The sequence below is a fragment of the Oncorhynchus mykiss genome, chromosome 27 (genome assembly GCF_013265735.2).
Source record: "Oncorhynchus mykiss isolate Arlee chromosome 27, USDA_OmykA_1.1, whole genome shotgun sequence".
Taxonomy (NCBI): Eukaryota; Metazoa; Chordata; class Actinopteri; order Salmoniformes; family Salmonidae; genus Oncorhynchus; species Oncorhynchus mykiss.
This window is the reverse complement of record NC_048591.1, coordinates 27,937,667-27,963,230: the sequence shown is the minus strand read 5'-3', so window position 1 is coordinate 27,963,230 and position 25,564 is coordinate 27,937,667. Positions and strand designations below refer to the sequence as shown.

The following is a 25,564-nucleotide window of genomic DNA, read 5'->3' as shown; positions in this document are numbered from 1 at the left end:
GGTCCCCAAAAACACAGTGGCCTCCATCCTTCTTAAATGGAAGAAATTTGGAATCACCAAGACTCTCTGAAGCACTCGACCAATCAGGCTTTTATGGTAGAGTGGCCAGACGGAAGCCACTCCTCAGTAAAAAAGGGACATGAAAGCCCTCTGGGAGTTTACCATAAAGCACCTAAGGGACTCTTAGACCATGAGAAACAAGGTTCTCTGGTCTGATGGAACTAAGTGTCACATCTGGAGGGAACCTGGCACCATCCCTACGGAACATGGTGGTGGCAGCATCATGCTGTGGGGATGTTTTTCAGCAGCAGGAGACAAGTCAGGATCGAGGGAAAGATGGAGCAAAGTAAAGAGAGATCCTTGATGAAAACCTGCTCCAGAGCACTCAGGACCTCAGACTGGGGGGGGGGGGGGGGGGGGGGGGTTCACCTTCCAACAGGACAACGAACCTAACCGTACAGTCAAGACAACGAAGGAGTGGCTTCGGGACAAGTCTCTAGATGTCTTTAAGTGGCCCAGCCAGAGCCCGGATTTGAACCAGATCAAACATGTCAGAGACCTGAAAACAGATGTGCAGCAACACTCCCCATCCAACCTGACAGAGCTTGAGAGGATCTGCAGAGAGGAATCGGGAAAAACTCCCCAAATACAGGTGTGCCAAGCTTGTACCGTCAAACCCAAGAAGACTCAAGGCTGTAATCGCTTCCAAAGGTGCTTCAACAAAGTACTGAGTAAAGGGTCTGAATACTTACGTAAATGTGAGATACATACAAACCGTTTTTTGCTTGCCTTGTCATTATGGGGTAGTGTGTGTAGAATGATGAAACAATTTAATACATTTTAGAATAAGGCTGTAAACTAACTAACTAAATGTGGAAAAAGTAAAAGGGGTCTGAATACATCTCGAATGCATTGTACATGACTAATAATACTCTATCGGTGCGGAAACATGAATGCTCTACTCTATGTAGTCTATACTGCTTGTCCGTTCTGATGACAGATGCTGCGTTTTCTGGTTCTATGATATAAAGAAAAGGAAAACATTTAGAACGCATTTAATGTACGTGTTGTTTGAAAGAGTCAGTGTATGACGTGAGAAATCATCTTTAAACCTTGGCATCAGCTTGGTTTGGGGGTTATCTTAGAGGGCCTGCAAGTTCTTAAAGTGGAATTGACAGATAATCTACTTTGCAGATATGAAACAGACAATCATAATGCCATTCAAAAATGTACAATTCTTATTTTATGCAACAAAACCAACTTTATAACTAGTTTTGAAAATAGGTTCTATTTGACTCAATTCCATGACGTTGAGTAAGGCTTTGTTGGTAGAATAGACGGATGCAGTTCAATACATGATTAATACAGCTAATTCTCTAATACATTTCTTGGTAGTCCAACAAATATTGCTATCAAGTTGTAAATCACACCTGGCCTGGTACATTGTTTGCTGCCTCCAGCCCAGCGGGATGCACCGTTTCAGTTTCAATAACTCAATATTTTAGACAAATGTACAGACGATTGTAACTAAGGCTGGGAACAGCTAGAGATGCAGGTGTCATTTGGATAGCTTGCAAGAAATGTGAATCACTTTGCTAGCTAGCTATGCTAAACTTGAACAACTGTTTTCCACAGTTAGCATATATCCTAGTTGTCAATCAAATGTATTTGGCATCGATCATGAAGATCAAATGGGAGGGCAGGCAGGCAAGTTCCCAAGGGTTGGGAAAGCATGCATTGGCAGGTAATCTGCAGAAGGACGAGCAGGCTACTATTCCCCATTGCTTATCAGTGCAAATTTGACGGCCAACTACTAAACAAGTTGAAGGGTTTATCTACTTTTCCCTTGTTACATGTTTAGCTCATCTTGCTTTTGCTAACATTAGTTGTTGATCTTGTTGATGTGCATAGGCAACTGAGGGAGATCAGGCCTACCTGTTGTTTGATCAATAGGACTCTAAAGTTTCCAAATGTAAAAGGACTCCCGTGGAACACAATATATACAAAATTATGTGGACACCCCTTGAAATTAGTGGATTCGGCTATTTCAGCCACACCCATTTGACAGGTGTTTAAAACTGAGCCGACAGCCATGCAATCTCCATAGACAAACGTTGGAAGTAGAATGGCCTTACTGAAGAGCTCAAACGTTCAACCTGGCTTTGTCACAGGAGGCCAGTTCATCAAATTTCTGCCTTGCTAGAGCTGCTCCGGTCATCTGCAAGTGACGTTATTGTGAAGAGGAAATGTCAAGGAGCAACAACATCTCAGTCGCGAAGTGGTAGGTCACACAAGCTCACAGAACAGGACTGCCGAGCTCTGAAGCCCGTAAAAATTCTCTGGCCTTGATTGCAACACTCACTACCGAGTTCCAAACTGCCTGTGGAAGCAAAGTCAGCACAAGAACTGTTCACCAGGAGCTTCATGAAATGGGTTTCCATGGCCAAGCAGCCACACACAAGCCTAAGATCAACATGCACAATGCCAAGTGTCGGCTGGAATGGTGTAAAGCTCGCCGCCATTGGACTCTGAAGCAATGAAAACGCAGTCTCTGGAGTGATGTATCAGGCTTCACCATCTAGCAGTCCGACTGATGAATCTGGGTTTGGCGGATGCCAGGAGAACGCTACCTGCCGCAATGCATAGTGCCAACTGTACAGTTTGGTGTATGAGGAATAATGGTCTGGGGCTATTTTTCATGGTTCGGGCTTGACCCCTTACGATTCGATCACACCGACAGCATCATTGCATTTTTGGTAAACCAGAAGTACATTCACTTCCAGTAGAACGCTGCGTGTGCCTTGCAGCATTGTGTTGCAGAGGCAGTTGCAGCGCGTTCTGTGTGGTGCATACGTTGGATTTATCGAACGCATGCGTCAAACTGTATGCATATATGGCTTGACAGAAATGGTAGCAGAAGGTGAATGTGGAACATTTGTAGCACACATATCCAGATAATCTGCATACTATTTTGCGCAATGACACTATCGGTGTGATCAGGGCATTAGTTCCAGTGAAGACAAATCTTAACGCTACAGCATATAATGCCATTCTATACGATTCTGTACTACCAAATTTGTTGCAAAGGTTTGGTGAAGGCCTTTTACTGTTTCAGCATTACAATGCCCCTGCGCAAAACGTGAGGTCCATATAAACTCAGCAAAAAAAGAAACGTCCTCTGACCGTCAATTGCGTTTATTTTCAGCAAAATTAACATGTGTAAATATTTGTATGAACATAATTCAACAACTGAGACGTAAACTGAACAAGTTCCACAGAAATGTGACTAACAGAAAGTAACAGTCAGTATCTGGTGTGGCCACCAGCTGCATTAAAACCTCTCTGGGATATGTGGGACGGTTGCGTCCCACCCTCGCCAACACCCAGTGAAAGTGCAGGGCGCCAAATTCAAAACAAAAATCTCATAATTTAAATTCCTCAAGCATTCAAGTATTTTACACAATTTTAAAGATAAAATTCTCATTAATCCAGCCACAGTGTCTGATTTCAAAAAGGCTTTACAGCGAAAGCACCACAAACGATTATGTTAGGTCATCACCAACTCACAGAAAAACACAGCCATTTTTCCAGCCAAAGAGATGAGTCACAAAAAGCACAAAGAGATACAATTAATCACTAACCTTTGAGGATCGTCATCAGATTACACTCATAGGACTTCATGTTACACAATACATGTATGTTTTGTTCGATAAAGTGCATATTGATATCAAAAAATCTAATTTTATATTAGCGCGTTACGTTCAGTAGGTCTAAAACATGAAGTGATTTTGCAGAGAGCCACATCAATTTACAGAAATACTCATCATAAATGTTAATGAAAATACAAGTGTTATACATGGAATTAGAGATATACTTCTCCTTAACCTCTCTGCGCACGGAACCCGCTAGCGGGCTGAAATTCCACAACATACGGTGATCGCTACATAAATAGTCATATTAAACATTCATGAAAATAGAAGTGTCTCACATGTATCAAAAGCCTAGAATCTTGCTAATCCAACTGCGTTGTCAGATTCAAAAAAGGATTTACTGCGAAATAATACGATGCGATTATCTGAGCATAGAGCCCCATAAAAAAAAAAACTATTTCAACCAGCACAGGCGCAACAAAATCACAAACTGCAATAAAATAAATTGTTTACCTTTGACGATATTCGTCTGTTTGCAATTCCAATGCTCATTGTTACACAATGAATGATATTTTGTTTGATAAAATCCATTTTTATAGCCTAACACGAAACATTTTGTGAACCGCTTGTGTAGTGAATTCCGTCTCATTCCATTTTCGACGACACATTCCAGTTAAATCACCCACACAGAACGTGACTTTTCCAGTCATGTTTGGTTTCACTGCAATAAACTGGTTTGTTTGTTTGTAACACAATCAAACCTGATGGGCCATTTCACGGGACGTATTGACAGAAAGAAACCGATTTGAAGACAACAAGTAATGACATCATTGTGCACCAATGATTTGCCCGCTGTTTCGTTGATTGACTGTCTTTTAACCCAATGACCACTGATCGTCTTGAAATCTAGCTGGGTAGATGGCCAATGAGCTGAGGTAAACGGCAATGTGTAAATGGTTATGTGCTGGAAGACCAACCCATGTAGTAAGCTCCAGCGTAAAGAGAGTCATGAGCTATTGAATTTTCATACCGGAAGGAGAAACACATATTGCGCATTGCATTGTTTTGTGAACGCGCAGATCAAGTCTAGATATACAGATGAACACACAACTTTAGAATAAATTTATTGGGAAGGTGAGACAGAGATTGTTGGAGGACGCTTCATTTAGCGATTGTGGAGGAATATTTTTTGAAAGGGAGAGGACATCGTTTTGGACTGGTAAGTTCTTATCATGCTAATGCCCTTGTTTGAAATTTATAATATAAAATATTATTTGTGATTTTTATTTTAGAAGCAATATATAAACATTTAATGTCATGAAATGTGAGATGCGTGTCTGCCGCCCCAACCCACATGAAATCACATCAATGGCCAAAGTGAAATGGAGACAGTAGATACAGCTGGTCTGTTGTAATATAATAAAGACAGTAGATCTAGCTGGTCTGTCATAATATAATAGAGACAGTAGATCTAGCTGAAATGTCATAATATAAAAGAGACAGTAGATCTAGCTGGTCTGTCATAATATAATAGAGCCAGTAGATCTAGCTGAAATGTCATAATATAAAAGAGACAGTAGATCTAGCTGGTCTGTCATAATATAATAGAGACAGTAGATCTAGCTGAAATGTCATAATATAAAAGAGACAGTAGATCTAGCTGGTCTGTCATAATATAATAGAGACAGTAGATCTAGCTGAAATGTCATAATATAAAAGAGACAGTAGATCTAGCTGGTCTGTCATAATATAATAGAGACAGTAGATCTAGCTGAAATGTCATAATATAAAAGAGACAGTAGATCTAGCTGGTCTGTCATAATATAATAGAGACAGTAGATCTAGCTGAAATGTCATAATATAAAAGAGACAGTAGATCTAGCTGGTCTGTCATAATATAATAGAGCCAGTAGATCTAGCTGAAATGTCATAATATAAAAGAGACAGTAGATCTAGCTGGTCTGTCATAATATAATAATATATTCAACCTTCAACTCTCTATATATATCTGTTTATTATACCTGTTGATACAGGGCTCATATGTGAAACTATTCTAACTGAACATTTTCTTTCACAGTGACACTGACTCCGAATGGGAGTCTTATCCGGTGTCCTGTGTGAATTTAAGTATGCGCTCTCTAATTCTCTCTTTCTCTCTCTCGGAGGACCTGAGCCCTAGGACCATGCGTCAGGACTACCTGGCATGATGACACCTTGCTGTCCCCAGTCCACCTGGCCTTGCCGCTGTTCCAGTTTCAACTGTTCTGCCTGCGGCTATGGAACCCTAAAAACTGTTCATTTTTACTCTTGAGGTGCTGTCCTGTTGCACCCTCTACAACCACGGTGATCTCCACCCGGCACAGCCAGAAGAGGACTGGCCACCCCTCATAGCCTGGTTCATAGCCCCTCAGAGGACTGAGGGTCTTCCAAATATTGAAAGTGTGTAAATAGTTACCCATGTTATTTTGTAAATGTATATATAAATATATATATATTTATTTATTTATTTTTCTTCTTTTTTTTTTTTTCTTCATATTTTTTAATCAATAATTTTTTTTTCTCCCCCTTTTGTTTGATTTATTTTTTTAAATTTAAAAAAAAAAAATTCTCAATTTTTTGGGGTGTTAGAATACCATTTTGGTATTTTGTATATAGTTATTTGTTTCAAAATGTATACCTTCACCAATTTGGCCACTTGGGTAGATTTGGGCTACTTGTGTGGGACACCTGGGTGACTTCATGATAAATGTCATGTAGCACACTCCTTTTGGAAGTGATCATTCTGAAACTGTTGTAGTACTGTTGCCCTCTTATATTTTTCACCGAAATAGTCCCCATCATCCTATCTGAATGTTTGTTTTATCTTGTTCATTTTAAAGATGATACAAAAATAAAAAACATGTTTTTTTCATTGTTTTATCTAAACCAGATCTATTGTGTGTTATTCTCCTACATTCAATTCACATTTACACAAACTTCAGAGTGTTTTCTTTCAAATGGTACCAAGAATATGCATATCCTTGGTTCTGTGCCTGAGCTACAGGCTGTTAGATTTGGGTATGTCTTCAGGCGGAAATTGCACAAAGTAGGGGGGGGAGCTGTAAGAGGTTATTAAGGCCTGATTGTTAGAGTGCTGCAGAGATGGTTGTTCTTCTGGAAGGTTCTCCCATCTCCACAGAGAAACTCTGGAGCTCTGTCCGAGGTACCATCGGGTTCTTGGTCACCTCCCTGACCAAAGCCCTTCTCCCACGATTGCTCAGTTTGGCCGGGCGGCCAGCTCTAGGAAGAGTCTTGGTGGTTCCAAACTTCTTCCATTTTACGAATGATGGATGCCACTGTGTTTTTGGGGACCTTCAATGCTGCAGAAATGTTTTGGTACCCTTCCCCAGATCTGTGCCTCGACACAATCCTGTCTCGAAGCTCTATGGACAATTCCTTCGACCTCATGGTTCGGTTTTTTCTCTGACATGTACTGTCAACTGTGGGACCTTATATAGACAGGTGTGGGCCTTTCCAAATCATGTCCAATCAAATGAATTTACCACAGGTGGACTGCAATCAAGTTGTAGAAACATCAAGGATAATCAATGGAAACAGGATGCACCGGAGGTCAATTTCGAGAATACTTACGTAAATAAAATATTCGTTTTTTATTTTTAATACATTTTCAAACATTTCTAAAAACCTATTTTTGCTGTGTCATTATGGGATATTGTGTGTCGATTGGTGAGGATGTTTATATTTATTTAATCCATTGTAGAATAATGCTGTAACAATAAAATGTGGAAAAAGGGAAGAGGTGTGAATACTTTCCCACTGTATGTAGACAGCAACACTAACATACAGTACACTCCTTGGCCAGGTCTTACCTGCGAGCAATATAGTAGAAGACAGGGTTGCCATTCTTGGAGGTTCCAGCCTGGTAGAAGATGTTGAGGGTCTTCAGGGCTTTAAACTCGTCTTTTTCATGGACCTGGTGCCTAGAAATCAGGGACAAACGGACAATAGAATGCTTCTGAATCAACTCCACTCACCAACTGCTGGCATCCCGAGTGTCTTAGAACATTTTACAGACTAACTCTACACTAGGAGAGTGTTACCTGGTCATAAACTCCTCAAACTTGGAGCTGGTGAGGTTAAGGCTGGACCAGTGGGTGTCGGCAACAGGTTTGTGTTCGGGGGGCCCCAGATAGGCCAGAAGGGTGGCCATCTTGTCAAACGGCCGCCGGCCCACTGCTTTGTGGTCCCTATGGAATGGGAAGAGAGAGACCGCTGTCAGACTGAGGGCTATACTGGTAGTGCACATAACATGATGATTGGTGACTCATTGTGTGTGTGTGTGTGTGTGTGTGTGTGTGTTACTGACCTGTTGCTGGAGAGGTACTGTCCGATCCTCTCCTGGTTGTTCCACAGCAGCCTATGGAGGGCCAGAACGTTGCCATCACTGATGAAGGACAGGCTGTGGTTGACTGAGTCACTGGGAGGAGAGTCAGAAGCTATGTCCAAGAAGAACCTACAGGGCAATATAGAGGGATCACAGAGTGAATGTTAATTACAGAACTGGAAATCTATTACAAATATCTATAAAATATTAGAAAATGAGTCCAGGTACGTAATTCTCAGCTTCATAAGAGAAAGCCGAGACTCCGATAATTTCCTTCCTTTCAGGATACTGAGAGAGCAGTTTGTGATTTTTTGTCAGAAGTTTTGCTGGTATTAAAATTCTTCTGACTTACCACGTAAAAATCTACAGTTCAAGACGTCGTCACAAATCTGGTAACTGCGCCGTTGCTAACTAGCATAGCTGGTCCCATTGTTGCACAGAGTTACATAAGAATCCTGTTGTCATCTTCAACCTAACTTACCGCCTGGCTGCATCAAAGTTGCTTTTCACAAAGTCGTTAAAAGGCCTCATGTGCTCCTCTTTAGTAAACAACACGTGGTTGGCAATGCTCTGGAGGATCTGCGAACCAAACAGAGCGCAACTTAACTAAAATCAAAGGTAATAAATATAATATTTTTTACAATTATTTTATCAAACTATTTTGGTCAAAGCCACGACTGTCATTTTCACACAAGATGCTTATTTTTGGAAGATGGAATCTCCCAACCCATACCTTGGACATGAGCTTTAGTCCTCTCTCTATGCTGGGTGGGGGCTTCTCATCCAGGATGCCTGCCTCGTAGGGTGACACGATGGCAGGGTTGATGAAGCGCAGGAACATGGCACTGCCCACCGCCCCGATACTGTTCTGGGGGAAACGCTGGCTCACCACCTGAAGGAAAAGGTGGGCGGAAAAGGGGGAGGGAGGAGAGCAGGATGAGGAGTTGGAACAGAGTGGAGAGAAAACACGAAAGGAAATGAGAAAGTTTGATGCTTGTACGACATGACAGAGAAGATCTCACACCACCCTTCTCAAAGCCAGCCAGAGCACAAGCAAGAGAGAAAGAGTTAGAGAGAAAAGAGTGCAAGAGAGGGGGAGGGCGACAGAGGAAGAAGGAAAGAGCTAGGTACGGAAAAAAATGCCTCGTTATGGCGAGATCACAACTTATTTATCTCATGATCACTATAACAAAAGTTGATAAAAATAAATTGACGTATTGATTTATCTATTTTTATTTAACCTTTAACTTGGCAATTCAGTTAAGAACCAATTCTTATTTACAATGACAACCTAGGAACAGTGATCAGGGGCAGAACGACAGATTTTTACCTTGTCAGCTTTGGGATTCGATCTAGCAACCTTTCGGTGACTGGCCCAACACTCTAACCACTATTGGCTGTGTGGCTGAGGCGGCTAAGCCCTCAGTGGAACAGTGCACAAGTTTTTATTGATTGCTACACTAAGCAATAATAAAACTCATGCTAACATGCTTTCATTTGTGTTTGGAGATCATTATCAGTGTGTTAGTTAGAATGTTAGCAAGCTAAATGTCCCTTACCTTAAGCTATGAGCTTGTGAGGAAGCTAAGCCCGGGTGGGGCATTTAAGCCCTCAACGATGTCTTACAGGATGCTCTAAATGTCACTTACCTCCCTTACAATGCTGCTAACTTGCCTAGTCTTGTGAGCTAGCGAGTTAGCTCGGTAGTCTTGTTAGCTAGATTGTTTTTAGCTGGCATAACTGAAGTGTATGACAAGGAACACTTCACGTAAATATTATCCATTTAAACATTTACTGAGTGGGTGAGCTCCATTCCTAACAGGCTGATCAGATTTATTTTCAGCCTCAGAGCTTGATCTGATTCAACAGCAGCATCAGAGGCTGATAAATCAGGATTGTGCCTCGTAGGCTGTTTCATAGGTAAAGATCCTTGCAGGCAGATTAGCAGTCAGGCTGCTGCCTTGTAGGCTGTCTGCAAGGAGTCCACTGTGAATTTCAATATTATGCACAAAACATGAAGTGTCCCTTATAATTATACAAGTGTCAGTTATGCAAGCTAACAACCAACATAGGTAATAAGCTAGCTAACAAGACTACATAGCTAATTAGCATGGAATTGGCTGTGGTCTTGGGGAAGCATGCAGCCTGGAGACAGTGCTGCCTGTCAGGCATCATTGAAGTCTTACATGCCCCATGAAGGCATTGCGATCAACACAGCCACAAGGCTCCTTGATGAGGTGGATGTGCATCTGAACAAAAATTAATGGGATGATGAATGGTACTTTTGATTATCTCTTAACCACATTCATATAGGGGGCGCTCTTTTAATTTTTGGATGAAAAACGTTCCCGTTTTAAACAAGATATTTTGTCACGAAAAGATGCTCGACTATGCATATAATTGACAGCTTTGGAAAGAAAACACTCTGACGTTTCCAAAACTGCAAAGATATTGTCTGTGAGTCCACAGAACTGATGTTACAGAAAAAACCCAGATAAAAATCCAATCAGGAAGTGCCGCATTTTTTGAAACCGCCTCATGGCAAAGACTCCTTATATGGCTGTGGAGGAGCTAGGAGTCAGCTTACGTTTTCCATGTTTTCCCCAAGGTGTCTGCAGCATTGTGACGTATTTGTAGGCATATCATTGGAAGATTGACCATAAGAGACTACATCTGCTTGGTGTCCTCCGTCGCAATTATTGCGTAATCTCCAGCTGCAGTATTTTTCTGTTTGCTTTTGATGAGAAGCCAGCTGCCACGAATGATAGATTATCGAATAGATATGTGAAAAACACATTGAGGATTGATTCTAAACGTTTGCCATGTTTCTGTAGACATTATGGAGCTCATTTGGAAAAAAGTTTGCCGTTGTAAGTGACTGCATTTTCCGGTATTTTTCTTAGCCAAACGTGATGAACAAAACTGAGCTATTTCGTCTACACAAATAATATTTTTGGAAAAAATGAACATTTGCTATCTAACTAAGAGTCTCATCATTGAAAACATACGAAGTTCTTCAAAGGTAAATTATTTTATTTGAATGCTTATCTTGTTTTTGTGAAAATGTTGCCTGCTGAATGCTAGGCTTAATGCTATGCTAGGCTATCAATACTCTTACACAAATGCTTGTGTAGCTTTGGTTGAAAAGCATATTTTGAAAATCTGAGATGACAGTGTTGTTAACAAAAGGCTAAGCTTGTGTTTCAATATATTTATTTCATTTGCGATTTTCATGAATAGGAAACGTTGCGTTATGGTAATGAGCTTGAGGCTATGATTACGCTCCCGGATACAGGATTGCTCGTCGCTAGAGCTTAATCTCGACAAAACTTATTTTTTAAATTTTTTTTGTACCTTTATTTAACCAGGCAAGTCAGTTAAGAACAAATTCTTATTTTCAATGGCAGCCTAGGAACAGTGGGTTAACTGCCTGTTCAGGGGCAGAACGACAGATTTGTACCTCGTCAGCTCGGGGATTTGAACTTGCAACCTTTCGGTGACTAGTCCAACGCTCTAACCACTAGGCTACCCTACCACATGTAGTGATCAAGAGATAAGTTGTGATCTCGAACATAAGATAATTATTAGTTGTATTCATATGTCTTCCTCTCTGGACTTGCGTAGCTAAGAGAGGACATTTTAAAATAAAGCTTTGATGGAAATTAAGCCTTTGAAAAATAAATGCCAGCAAGAGTGGACAAGCTTGATTTTAAAGTGGAACTGACTACATTTTATCAACATAAAATCTTATTAAAATCTGTTCATTTACACCCCCAGGATGAATGACAATACTTATTTTACATTTTCTGACAAGTGAGCACTTAGATATGGTACTTTTCACGTTTTCATACAATGTTTGGGAATAATGTATAGTAGCGTACATGAAAATTATATAGCAATATAGAGTGGGAAAGCAGCCATGTGTTTGGAAAATTAATATAAACATCAGTCTTGTACAGGACCGGCGTCTAGGCAGACCGGTGCGCCATAGCCAATCAGAGCTACAGTAGGTCTATATGAAAATAAGCCATTTTCCACAGAAGCCTGCCAACATTCACTTTGAACTGGACTGGGTGTTTACAGGCAGTAGCAACAGCGCAACTATAGAACGTTATTCGCCAAAAGCCACAAAATACACCTGAATGGATTTCTGCAAATAAGTAAATACCATGGGCGTCTTCTTACATTTGGGAACTTAGTTATACTAAGCAAACAACCATGAAAAGGCTTGCCCTCAGTTGCCTATGCACATAAACAACAAGATCGTCAATTTACGCTAGCCAGAGCGAGATGAGCTCAAATCTGAAGAGGGAACATTAGATAAATCCTCTCAAACTTGCTAATTGGCTGTCAAAATCGCACTGATAAACGATTGGGAATAGTAGCTTGTTCATCCTTCTGCAGCTTGCCTGCCAGTGCATTCTTAACCCAACCTACATTTTGACAACTGAATGGGAACCACACGCACTACCCTCTGTAGTGCCTTACGGTCAGATGCCGAGCAGTTGCTATACCAGGCGGTGATGCAACCGGTCAGGATTACAGCTGTAGAACTTTGAGGATCTGGGTATCATTGCCAAATCTCTTCAGTCTCCTGAAGGGGAAAAGGTTTTGTCGTGCCCTCTTCACGACAGTCTTGGTGTGTTTGGACCATGACAGATCATTGGTGATGTGGACACCAAGGAACTTGAAACTCGACTGGCTCCACTTCAGCCGGGTCGTTGTTTGTGGGGGCCTGTCCGGCCCTCCTTTTCCTGTAGTCCGCGATCAGCTCCTTTGTCTTGCTCACATTGGGGGGGGGGGGGGGGGGGGGGGAGTTGTGCTTGGCCACGCAGTTGTGGGTGAACGGAATACAGGAGGGGACTAAGCACGCACCCCTGCTAACTGTGGATAACAGTCGTTCATTTTCAGCATAGCTAGCAAAGCGATTCACATTTTTTGAAAATTAACTAAAAATGGCACCTGCATCTCTAGCTGTAGCCATCAAAAAACGATGAGTGGTAAAAGTCAGTCGCTCACCCCACTCTTCCAATGACATGACATCCTCCCAAGCAGCTAGCTAGCTATGCTCTGTGTTTTAAGCTAAATAAATAGCTACATACATAAATAGGTATGCTAGCCCAGGGTGTCAAACTCAAATCAGCGCACGGCCATATTGACAAAACAACAAATTTGCGGCCTAGACATATCCTTTTTGCTTATACAAAAAATGACCCAAACTGGCCATTGTTTTCTCATAAAAAAATGTGTCCCTTTATAAATATCCACGTATGTACAGAGGATACTGTATATAGCATTTGAACATATCAAAACAAAGATATAAATCATATTTGTCCAACCTTCGCTGCTATGCTTGTAGATGTGCATAATATGCTGTGGAGTGTCTGTACACTTCCCCTCGGCTGAGCGCTGTAACCGGGGCACACGAAAGCAGCGCAATTGAAGTTAAATTCAATTGAAGTTAAATTGACTGATGCGAGACTCAGGCTATAATTTCATAAAGTAGATGACTCAAAAGTTTAATCATTTATACTCGCTTGTGTGTCCTATTGAGTTTGACACGTGCGCTAGCCTATTGGCCCCGTTATGGCAGACTTCTGATCATTGCCCTTGCTAGTTTGATTGTGTTGACATTCTCAGCCTTCGTTACAGTCGTCCATTTTTGTTCAAAATATTGAGTCATTGAAACATCTCGAATGGGTGATGGCAGCAAACAATGTACCCGGCCAGATGTGATTTCCAACCTGATAGCAATATTTTTTGGACTACCAAGAAATGTATTGGTAATTTATATTAAATCCTGCAAAGAACTGCTTCCATCTATTCTGCCAACAATGCGTAAATCATGGACTTTTGAGTTAAATATAACCTATTTTTAACAGCTCTTATAAAGTTGGTTTTGGAACATAAATTGGGATTTTGATATTTTTGACTGATATGATTGCACTTTAAAGCGCGACAGAAAAAAGGGGTTAAAAATGACATTGAATTTCACCAGCCAGAAAACAACAGCGAATACATGGAGATATGACTCCCAGAGCAAAGCAGAAAAATGTCTCACAGGTGATCAGCCAGACACACAGTGTTTTACAGAGCAATAAATTATAACCATAGTCCACAAGACAGACACCAACATGCATGTACACAAGACAGACAATCCTCACTTCACCTAGGCCTTTAGATTCAAATATTTGGTGCAAGTGCAATAAACCAATTTCAAATAGGCCCTATACAGTATATGGCCCAAATACAACAGACATAAAACCACCGCAATCACTAAGCAAGATGGCTGTGTCATTGTAAATAAGAATTTGTTCTAAACCGGCTTGCCTAGTTAAATAAAAAGATTAACAAATGTAAAGAAAGAAATAAAAACACACACAATACTTTACTACGTAACATCCCACTGTATATGCACTGCAGCAACACAGAAAGAAGTGCACCATAGAAAACTGTCCCCCTGGTGATGTGTTTATGTCAACTGCAGCCAAATTCCTCCCTTGTACTTGATTGACTAATTAAGATCAGTAATTAGTAAATAACTACCCTCACCTGGTTGTCTAGGTCTTAACTGAAAGGAAAAACCAAAAAGCCGCAGACACCAGGCCCTCCAGAGAATAAGTTTGACACCCCTGCTGTAACCGAATGCACTGGTTTCTTGGAGTTAATAGAAAATGGAAGCAAGTAAGTTGGCGCTACTATTTGTAGAATGTCTTTATTTTTCATTTTTAATAAAAGGCAAAGTTATTTTTGCTTTTGAAAAGAAAAGGGGCTGAGGAAAAAGTTCTCTGAACTTACTGCTTCTTTGTTTAACTTTCTGTCTTTAACTGTGGCTTTAGTCAGTAGAGAGTGGCAAGTAGCCAACAGAACAGAGATGAGCACAAACAGGTCACAGCACCACACACACACACACACAAGAGCATCCGCCGGCACAGCCCAACTACTGACCAGCATTGTGTGCACGTGCTGATGTTTTTTTACAGGCAGATTTTCGCACAATGGTAGTAGTATAGGATTGTATCGAGCGAAGGGAGATCGATATGCGTCAGGTTCATGTTCTGTGCTATTTTGGTGTTGTGTCCAACAAAATAACATTAGTGGTTCCAAAGCACCCCGCGTTCATCTCATTGAGATATCGAAACATTTGATGTGTTGCTTTAAGTCAGTATAGAGAGAAAGTCAGTTTTTGTGGAAGCAGAGGGGAGCGGTCTCGGCTCATCAGACATGCAGATGGAAACAGGAAATAGGCGAGTGGAGTGTGTGTCCATACAGAGGTGTTCTTTCATGGAAAAGTTAGGCTTAATGGAAACGGTGTGTGTGTAAGCAGTTTGACAGTAGGGACACTAGCTGCTTTGTGGTGTCTTGATGTTGCTGTAGTCAGTTAATTAATCTGCATATGTTCCCCCTTTTCCAACCACCACCATTGAAGGGACAGTCCTTAATCTGTTCTGTCACAGTACATGAAGGGCGAACACGTAGAAGAGGGCAGAGGACGTATAGCAGCAACGTTAGTGAAAAGTCAGAGAAAAGTAAGAAGGTTGTGCCTGTGTGTATTAGTGAGAGATGTGACCTAGTGCCATTATTAGCACAGTATGGAAGAAAGCCAGTGGCTTGTAAGGGTGTAGGCGACAGTAACACACTCCACCCACCCAGAGAGCAGCGTGAGGCCAGAGGTGGGGAATGAACCTACTTGGTAGAGACAGTGACACACACTGCGTAGCTGTGGCGGGAACTCGCTGGAGGAGTTGATAATGGCCAGGAAGAACCGGTCTGTGATCTGAAGAAGGTTCCGCTGGTTCTCGTCAAGGTTCTCTGACTGTTCTAGTCTACAAAGAGGGAGGGAGGGTGGAGACGGGGAAGAGAGAGAGGAAGGGGAAAGTCCGACAACTGTCATTCACGATTGAAATAAAGTCAATCATTATGGTAAGAGATTTTAACAAAGTGTTAAGTACCTCAATGGACCGTAAAGGTAATCACTCTACAAACTATCATCACCGTGCCCTTAAAGAAATCACAAATATTATGGACACATTAGAAATAGTGGCTATTTGGAGACTAAAAAACCCTGACCTAGTGAGATATACATGGAGGAGACTTGATCAAGCTAGTCGTCTTGACTACTTTGTATCTTTCTCTCGTGCATCAAAAGTTTTAAGTTTTAAATAGGAGACAGAATGCGATCGGATCATCTAATTGGCGTTCACATAACTCTTATAGATTTTCCACGTAGACGGGATATTGGAAATTTAATCAAAGTTTACTGGAGGACAACTATTTTTAACTGAATTTTCAGCAAATCCCCTTATTGTTTCAGATACCTTTAAAAATTTACCTTCAGAGGTCATTCAATTCATTATTCATCAATAATGAAAAAGCAGTTTCTGGCTAGAGACAAGACTAACAAGGGAAATCAATGAACTAACAGTACAGTTTTTTTTTTTTTTGTGCAGAAACTCGTTACTGAAGACGGGAGTCATCTATGATTCTCCGAATAATATTTCAAAAGAGGAAGCTAATTATTTTAGGCAGACGTTCTCTTTTCCGTCTCATCTTCTCCCACTGAATGAAGATTACGGTAAGGAATTCTTTACAAATAATATAAAAAATTGAAAATTAACAAATCAGATCAGTCCGAAGGCCAAATTACAGAGGAATAACTTTGAGGCTTTTAAATCCTTTCAGTCTGGAAAAACCCCAGGGCTTGATAGCATACCGGTAGAGGTATGTCAAACCGTTTTTGAGATACTAAAAGCGCCATTGTTAGATTGTTTTAACTACTCCTATAGAAATGGTAGTCTGTCAGGTACTCAGCAGGAAGGTCTGATTTCTATATTATTAAAACAAGTCCCAGATGGCAAATATAAAGACCCAGTATATCTAAAAAACTGGAGGCCCCTTGCACTTAAATGTTGTGATGCAAAAATACTAGCGAAATGCAATTAAATTTCGACAATTCTCCTATAAAATGGGTAAAAGAAATGTATAGCAACCCCAGGTGTAAAATAGTAAATAACGGCTACTTCTCAGAGAGTTTTGAATTGTCAAGAGGAGTTAAACAAGGAAGTCCGCTGTCAACATATCTATTCGTTATGGCCATCGAAATGCTAGCTATTAAAATCAGATCCAATAACAACAGAGGATTAGAAATCCAAGGCTTAAAAACAAAGGTGTCCATGTATGGCGATGACTCAAGTTTTATATCAAGTCCGCAAGCTAGATCCCTGCAATGTCTCATTGAAGATCTAGATAACTTTTCTGGACTAAAACCTAATTGTGATAAATGTACAATATTACGTATTGGATCATTAAAAATACAACTCTTACATTACCCTGCAGTTTACCTATAAAATGGGCTGACAGTGAAGTAGACATACTTCGTATTCGTATCACAAAATATATAAATTAGCTCTCCGCAATGAATTTCTATAGAAAAAAATAGACAAGGTCCTGCAACCATGGAGAGGTAAATAACGGTCTATTTATGAAGGGAAAAAAACTATCCAACTCCTTAGACATATCTCAGTTTATTCACTTATGGCGCTGCATACTCCTGACGATTTGTTTTTTAAATCAGATGAGCAATTTTTTTTTGCTATATCTGGGACACTAACTAGACAAAAAAAAAAAGTGCCCATCTACAGTGGGGCAAAAAAGTATTTAGTCAGCCACCAATTGTGCAAGTTCTCCCACTTAAATTACAGCCCCCCCCCCCCCCCCATCATGGGTACACTTCAACTATGACAGACAAAATGAGAGAAAAAAATCCTGAAAATCACATTGTAGGTTTTTTAATGAATTTATCTGCAAATTATGGTGTAAAAAATAAGTATTGTCACCTACAAACAAGCAAGATTTCTGGCTCTCACAGACCTGTAACAACTTCTTTAAGAGGCTCCTCTGTTACCTGTAATAGCACCTGTTTGAACTTGTTATAAGTATAAAAGACACCTGTCCATAACCTCAAACAGTCACACTCCAAACTCCACTATGGCCAAGACCAAAGAGCTGTCAAAGGACACCAGAAACAAAATTGTAGACCTGCACAAGGCTGGGAAGACTGAATCTGCAATAGGTAAGCAGCTTGGTTTGAAGAAATCAACTGTGGGAGCAATTATTAGGAAATGGAAGACATACAAGACCACTGATAATCTCCCTCAATCTGGGGCTCCACGCAAGATCTCACCCCGTGGGGTCAAAATGATCACAAAAATCCCAGAACCACACGGGGGGACCTAGTGAATGACCTGCAGAGAGCTGGGACCAAAGTAACAAAGCCTACCATCAGTAACACACTACGCCACTAGGGACTCAAATCCTGCAGTGCCAGACGTGGCCCTCTGCTTAAGCCAGTACATGTCCAGGCCCGTCTGAAGTTTGCTAGAGAGCATTTGGATGATCTAGAAGAAGAGTGGGAGAACGTCATATGATCAGATGAAACCAAAATATAACTTTTTGGTAAAAACTCAACTCGTCGTGTTTGGAGGACAAAGAATGCTGAGTTGCATCCAAAGAACACCACACCTACTGCGAAGCATGTGGGTGGAAACATCATGCTTTGGGGTTGTTTTTCTGCAAAGGGACCAGGACGACTGATCCGTGTAAAGGAAAGAATGAATGGGGCCATGTATCGTGAGATTGAGTGAAAACCTCCTTCCATCAGCAAGTGCATTGAAGATGAAACATGGCTGGGTCTTTCAGCATGACAATGATCCCAAACACACCGCCCGGGCAACGAAGGAGTGGCTTCGTAAGAAGCATTTCAAGGTCCTGGAGTGGCCTAGCCAGTCTCCAGATCTCAACCCCATAGAAAATCTTCGCAGGGAGTTGAAAGTCTGTGTTGCCCAGCAACAGCCCCAAAACATCACTGCTCTAGAGGAGATCTGCATGGAGGAATGGGCCAAACTGGGCCAAAATACCAGCAACAGTGTGTGAAAACCTTGTCTTCACCTCTGTCATTGCCAACAAAGGGTATATAACAAAGTATTGAGAAACTTGTTATTGTCCAAATACTTATTTTCCACCATAATTTTCAAATAAATTCATAAAAAATCCTACAAATGTGTTTTTCTGGATTTTTTCTCATTTTGTCTGTCATAGTTGAAGTGTACCTATGATGAAAATTACAGGCCTCTCATCTTTTTAAGTGGGAGAACTTGCACAATTGGTGGCTGACTAAATACTTTTTTGCCCCACTGTATATAATGAATATGAATTGGGTGGGTTGAGATTATTAAATACAGTTGAAGTCGGAAGTTTATATACACTTAGGTTGGAGTCATTGAAACTCGTTTTTCAACCACTCTACAAATTTCTTGTAAACAAACTATAGTTTTGACATATACGGTGTTCATGACAAGTAATTTTTCCAACAATTGTTTACAGACAAGATTATTTCACTGTATCACATTTCCAGTGGGTCAGAAGTTTACATACGCTAAGTTGACTGTGCCTTTAACCGCGAACGGTATGACAACTGCCAGTGAAAGCGCAGGCGCCAAATTCAAAACAACATAAATCCCATAATTAAAATTCCTCAAACATACAAGTATTTTACACCATTTTAAAAAGATACACTTCTTGTTAATCCCACCAGTGTCCGATTTAAAAAAGGCTTTACAGCAAAAACAAACCAAACGGTTATGTTAGGTCAGAGCCAAGTCACAGAAAAACAGCCATCTTACCAGCCAAAGAGAGGAATCACAAAAAGCACAAATAGAGATAAAATTAATCACTAACCTTTGATGATCTTCATCAGATGACACTCATAGGACTTCATGTTACACAATGCATGTATGTTTTGTTCGATAAAGTTCATATTTATATCCAAAAATCTGTTTACATTGGCTCGTTACGTTCACTAGTTCTAAAACATCCGATGATTTTGCAGAGAGCCAATTTACAGAAATGCTACTAATTAACATTGATAAAAGATACAACTGTTATGCACGGAATTATAGATACATTTCTCCTTAATGCAACCACTGTCAGATTTAAAAAAAACTTTAACCACTTCCTGGTTGGATTTTTTTCTTAGGTTTTTGTATGCCATATGAGTTCTGTTGTACTCACAGACATCATTCAAACAGTTAGAAACTTCAGTGTTTTCTATCCAATACTACTAATAATATGCATATATTAGCAACTGGGCCAGAGTAGCAGACAGTTTACTCTGGGCACCTTATTCATCCAAGCTACTCAATACTGCCCAAAGAAGTTAAACAGCTTGGAAAATTCCAGAAAATTATGTCATGGCTTCAGAAGCTTCTGATAGGCTAATTGACATCATTTGAGTCAATTCGGAGTGTACCTGTGGATGTATTTCAAGACCTACCATCAAACTCAGTGCCTCTTTGCTTGACATCATTGGAAAATCAAAAGAAATCTGCCAAGACCTCAGAAAGAAAATTGTGGGCCTCCACAAGTCTGGTTCATCCTTGGGAGCAATTTCCAAACGCCAAAAGGTACCACATTCATCTGTACAAACAATAGTACGCAAGTATAAACACCATGGGACCACGCAGCCGTCATACCGCTCAGGAAGAGACACGTTCGGTCTCCTAGAGATGAACGTACTTTGGTGCGAAAAGTGCAAATCAATCCCAGAACAACAGCAAAGGACCTTGTGAAGAAACGGGTACAAAAATATCTATATCCACAGTAAAACGAGTCCTACAGTGTCTTGCGAAAGTATTCGGCCCCCTTGAACTTTGCGACCTTTTGCCACATTTCAGGCTTCAAACATAAAGATATAAAACTGTATTTTTTGGTGAAGAATCAACAACAAGTGGGACACAATCATGAAGTGGAACGACATTTATTGGATATTTCAAACTTTTTTAACAAATCAAAAACTGAAAAATTGGGCGTGCAAAATTATTCAGCCCCCTTAAGTTAATACTTTGTAGCGCCACCTTTTGCTGCGATTACAGCTGTAAGTCGCTTGGGGTATGTCTCTATCAGTTTTGCACATCGAGAGACTGAAAATCTTTCCCATTCCTCCTTGCAAAACAGCTCGAGCTCAGTGAGGTTGGATGGAGAGCATTTGTGAACAGCAGTTTTCAGTTCTTTCCACAGATTCTCGATTGGATTCAGGTCTGGACTTTGACTTGGCCATTCTAACTCCTGGATATGTTTATTTTTGAACCATTCCATTGTAGATTTTGCTTTATGTTTTGGATCATTGTCTTGTTGGAAGACAAATCTCCGTCCCAGTCTCAGGTCTTTTGCAGACTCCATCAGGTTTTCTTCCAGAATGGTCCTGTATTTGGCTCCATCCATCTTCCCATCAATTTTAACCACCTTCCCTGTCCCTGCTGAAGAAAAGCAGGCCCAAACCCTGATGCTGCCACCACCATGTTTGACAGTGGGGATGGTGTGTTCAGCTGTGTTGCTTGTACGCCAAACATAACGTTTTGCATTGTTGCCAAAAAGTTCAATTTTGGTTTCATCTGACCAGAGCACCTTCTTCCACATGTTTGGTGTGTCTCCCAGGTGGCTTGTGGCAAACTTTAAATGACACTTTTTATGGATATCTTTAAGAAATGGCTTTCTTCTTGCCACTCTTCCATAAAGGCCAGATTTGTGCAATATACGACTGATTGTTGTCCTATGGACAGAGTCTCCCACCTCAGCTGTAGATCTCTGCAGTTCATCCAGAGTGATCATGGGCCTCTTGGCTGCATCTCTGATCAGTCTTCTCCTTGTATGAGCTGAAAGTTTAGAGGGACGGCCAGGTCTTGGTAGATTTTCAGTGGTCTGATACTCCTTCCATTTCAATATTATCGCTTGCACAGTGCTCCTTGGGATGTTAAAAGCTTGGGAAATCTTTGTATCCAAATCCGGCTTTAAACTTCTTCACAACAGTATCTCGGACCTGCCTGGTGTGTTCCTTGTTCTTCATGATGCTCTCTGCGCTTTTAACAGACCTCTGAGACTATCACAGTGCAGGTGCATTTATACGGAGACTTGATTACACACAGGTGGATTGTATTTATCATCATTAGTCATTTAGGTCAACATTGGATCATTCAGAAATCCTCACTGAACTTCTGGAGAGAGTTTGCTGCACTGAAAGTAAAGGGGCTAAATAATTTTGCACGCCCAATTTTTCAGTTTTTGATTTGTTAAAAAAGTTTGAAATATCCAATAAATGACTGTGGTCATGTGGACACATGACTGTGTCCCACTTGTTGTTGATTCTTCACAAAAAAATACAGTTTTATATCTTTATGTTTGAAGCCTGAAATGTGGCAAAAGGTCGCAAAGTTCAAGGGGGCCGAATACTTTCGCAAGGCACTGTATATCGACATAACCTGAAAGGCCGCTCAGCAAGGAAGAAGCCACTGCTCCAAAACCGCCATTAAAAAAGCCAGACTACGGTTTGCAACTGCACATGGGGACAAAGATCGTACTTTTTGGAGAAATGTCCTCTGATCTAATGAAACAAAATTAGAACTGTTTGGCCATAATGACCATTGTTATGTTTGGAGGAAAAAGGGGGCTAGCTTGCGAGCCGAACAACACCATCCCAACCGTGAAGCACGGGGGTGGCAGCATCATGTTGTTGGGGTGCTTTGCTGCACGAGGGACTGGTGCACTTCACAAAATATATGGCATCATGAGGAGGAACATTGTGTGGATATATTGAAGCAACATCTCAAGACATCAGTGAGGAAGTTAAAGCTTGGTCGCAAATGGGTCTTCCAAATGGACAATGACCCCAAGCAGACTTCCAAAGTTGTGGGAAAATGGCTTAAAGACAACAAAGTCAAGGTATTGGAGTGGCCATCAAAGCCCTGACCTCAATCCTATAGAAAATTTGTGGGCAGAACTGAAAAAGTGTGTGCGAGCAAGGAGGCCTTCAAACCTGACTCGGTTACACTAGCTCTGTCAGGAGGAATGGGCCAAAATTCACCCAATTTATTGTGGGAAGCTTGTGGAAGGCTATCCAAAACGTTTGACCCAAGTTAAACAATTTGAAGGCAATGCTACCAAATACTAAATGAGTGTATGTAAACTTCTGACCCACTGGGAATGTGAAGAAAGAAATAAAAGCTGAAATAAATCACTCTAGTATTATTCTGATATTTCACATTCTTAAAATAAAGTGGTGTCGAATGGTTGAGGGACAGCTATTGGGGAACCTTGGGGGGTTGGGCTTCACGTTTTTTAGCCTGGTGGGAGATCTGTCAACGTGCCCTTGAGCAGGGATTTGACCATGGAGGCTTCTGTGTGTCACTCTGAATGGGAGTCTGTTGGATGACTGGTATGATGTAGTTGTTGAGCGGCTTCACTGCAAGTATATTGTATGTTTCAGATATTCAATTTAAAAAAAAATACTTAAAAAAAAAAGTCAGGATTGCCTAAGAAACTTCCATTTAAAAAGGTTACCCCCCAAAATTGCTCAAATCGACATGCTATCCTTTACCACCACACCAGGCTACCACAGTCTAACTGGTGGAATGCTTCCGGTTAATGTTCCGACCTGGTTGTGTCCACCTCAAAGCTGATGTTGTGCCACTCTGGGGTGGTGACGACCCCTTTAAGTAGAGGCTCCAGGAGCTTCTGTAGGTACGCCGCCCCGTAAACCTAACACAAAGAATTTCAACATTAAAATGCCTTTAAAATTCCAGGCTTGGTGTGAGTGCTTCAGGTTATACCATTTAAAATTGTCTGTATGGGAGAGAAATGTGGTTTTACCTTGAAACAGAAGGTCATGATTTTACTGGCCAGACTGTTGCCTCTGAAGAGAGTCTGCATGGAGTCAGCCAGCTCTACCTCCTTGGAGAACATATTCCACAGCAGCTGATACAGCAGGTGGCGAGAGTCAAACAGTGTCACCAACACACGAGCCAGCTCGTCCTGAAGACGACACAGGAGGACACACTATGTTTCAACAACTACTGCCTCAAATTCTCATACTTGCACAGGGGTGGCAAACCCTTTTCCTGGAGAGCTACAGGACATGCAGGCGTTTGCTCCAGCCTTGCACTAACATGTCTGATTCTACTAATAAATTATGTTTGTTATTGTAGTGCTCATCATTGTGAAGGTTAGTCACCCAAAAGGCTGTGTTTCGTACATACCCATTGGGATCCTGGCACCACATTGGCCAGTGCCATGGCGATGGGCAGCTCTCCCTGGTCTCCCATCATGGTGACCAGCTCCACCAGCCTTTCAAAGCGGTCTGCCAGCACCGTCTCTGCCAGTGTGTCAAACTCTGTCCCCTGCTGGAGGATCTTAGTCAGAACCTCCATGAAGGTGGCCCGTGTCTGCAGGTCCTTATGGTAGCCCAAACCTGGAGAAGGGTGGATGGTGGGGGGAGGAGAGAGAGACGGATAGAGAGACAGAGCGACAGAGGGGGCACAAGAGAAAGATTAAGGGTGGCAAAGGATACAGGGACATTATATTTGAGGTTTGATTGTTCATTTTGGAAGCTATGGTCCTTGGTAGATGAAAGGACTAACATTATAGCTTTCCTGGCACTATAAAAAGGTGGAGAAATACTACTGCTACAGTAGATCACCGATAGAGTGCATGAGTCCGCTGTCCACGTTGGCGTTGAGGAGGTTGGACATGGCCAGGACAGTACAGTGTCTGAGGGAGGCCAGGCGTCGAGACATGCCCCTCTTCCTCCCAACCACCGGCTGGCCATCATCCTCCACCTCACTGCAGTCATTCAGCAGGTTCATGAACAGGGTAAAGTACCTGGGTACAGGGGGTAAAGCAGGGTTCAGAACACTTAACAGGCAGTTTGAATTAAAATCATGTGCACATTTAAGTTAATGTATTCCTTTACTTCTATACAGAAAACACTGTTTATTTTGCGTGTGGAAATGTTACAGCATGCACAGTAAACAGAAAGCTCAAGAGCAGCAACAGATAACTAAGTCTCTCTGGATAAGCACGTCAGCTACATGACTAAAAGGTATAGGAGTGTATATGGGGCGGCAGGGTAGCCTAGTGGTTAGAGAGTTGGACTAGTAGGTTGCAAGTTCGAATCCCCGAGCTGACAAGGTACAAATCTGTCGTTCTGCCCCTGAACAGGCAGTTAACCCACTGTTCCTAGGCCGTCATTGAAAATAATAATTTGTTCTTAACTGAATAGTTAAATAAAGGTAAAAAAAAGAAAAAAACATTTAAAAAAAAAGGTATATGAGTAAAGCATGTTGTAGTTACTTGAGGAAGAGCTGGGACTTGGCCTCCATCAGCTCCACCCCGTCTCCCTCCTCTGGCTGAAGAGGCAGGCCAGCTAACAGAGACACCACCGCCTCCATACTGGCCTGGTCCAGGTCTCTGGTCAGACACTTGATATCGTCATCAGCAGCCTGGTTGGAGGTGCCCATCACCCAGTCTGTCAGGTACTCCACCATCTTGTTCCTGGCAGATGTGGTGAGGGGTTGAATTAACAAAAATGATTGATTCTTGAAGAATATAACTTATAAATGTCTCATGAGCTGTCGTACCCCATCAGAACTCAAAATATACACTTCTTTTACTCCAACGTTTATAAACTAAGTAAATGTAAACA

At 41.3% G+C, this 25,564-nt stretch overlaps 1 protein-coding gene across 7 annotated transcripts in view; it reads right to left on the bottom strand.

The window, feature by feature from the left end:
* The window catches only part of LOC110507892 (neurofibromin), a 107,784-nt gene that overhangs the window by 60,291 nt on the left and 21,929 nt on the right, over positions 1-25,564 (bottom strand). For 6 of the 7 annotated variants that reach the window (XR_005039980.1, XM_036964932.1, XM_036964934.1 and 3 more), the window contains 11 exons: positions 25,213-25,413; positions 24,560-24,741; positions 24,120-24,331; positions 23,734-23,895; positions 23,519-23,622; positions 15,725-15,860; positions 8,768-8,926; positions 8,516-8,613; positions 8,017-8,163; positions 7,751-7,897; positions 7,520-7,630 (listed from right to left, as the gene is read on the bottom strand). Coding sequence is in view for 6 of the 7 variants with exons in the window: in XM_036964932.1 (XP_036820827.1) it covers positions 7,520-7,630; positions 7,751-7,897; positions 8,017-8,163; positions 8,516-8,613; positions 8,768-8,926; positions 15,725-15,860; positions 23,519-23,622; positions 23,734-23,895; positions 24,120-24,331; positions 24,560-24,741; positions 25,213-25,413 (1,659 nt within the window). In the remaining variant the exon portion in view is untranslated. Of the gene's footprint in view, positions 1-7,519; positions 7,631-7,750; positions 7,898-8,016; positions 8,164-8,515; positions 8,614-8,767; positions 8,927-15,724; positions 15,861-23,518; positions 23,623-23,733; positions 23,896-24,119; positions 24,332-24,500; positions 24,742-25,212; positions 25,414-25,564 lie in introns of those variants that run through there. The other variant, XM_036964937.1, reaches the window with a different exon arrangement.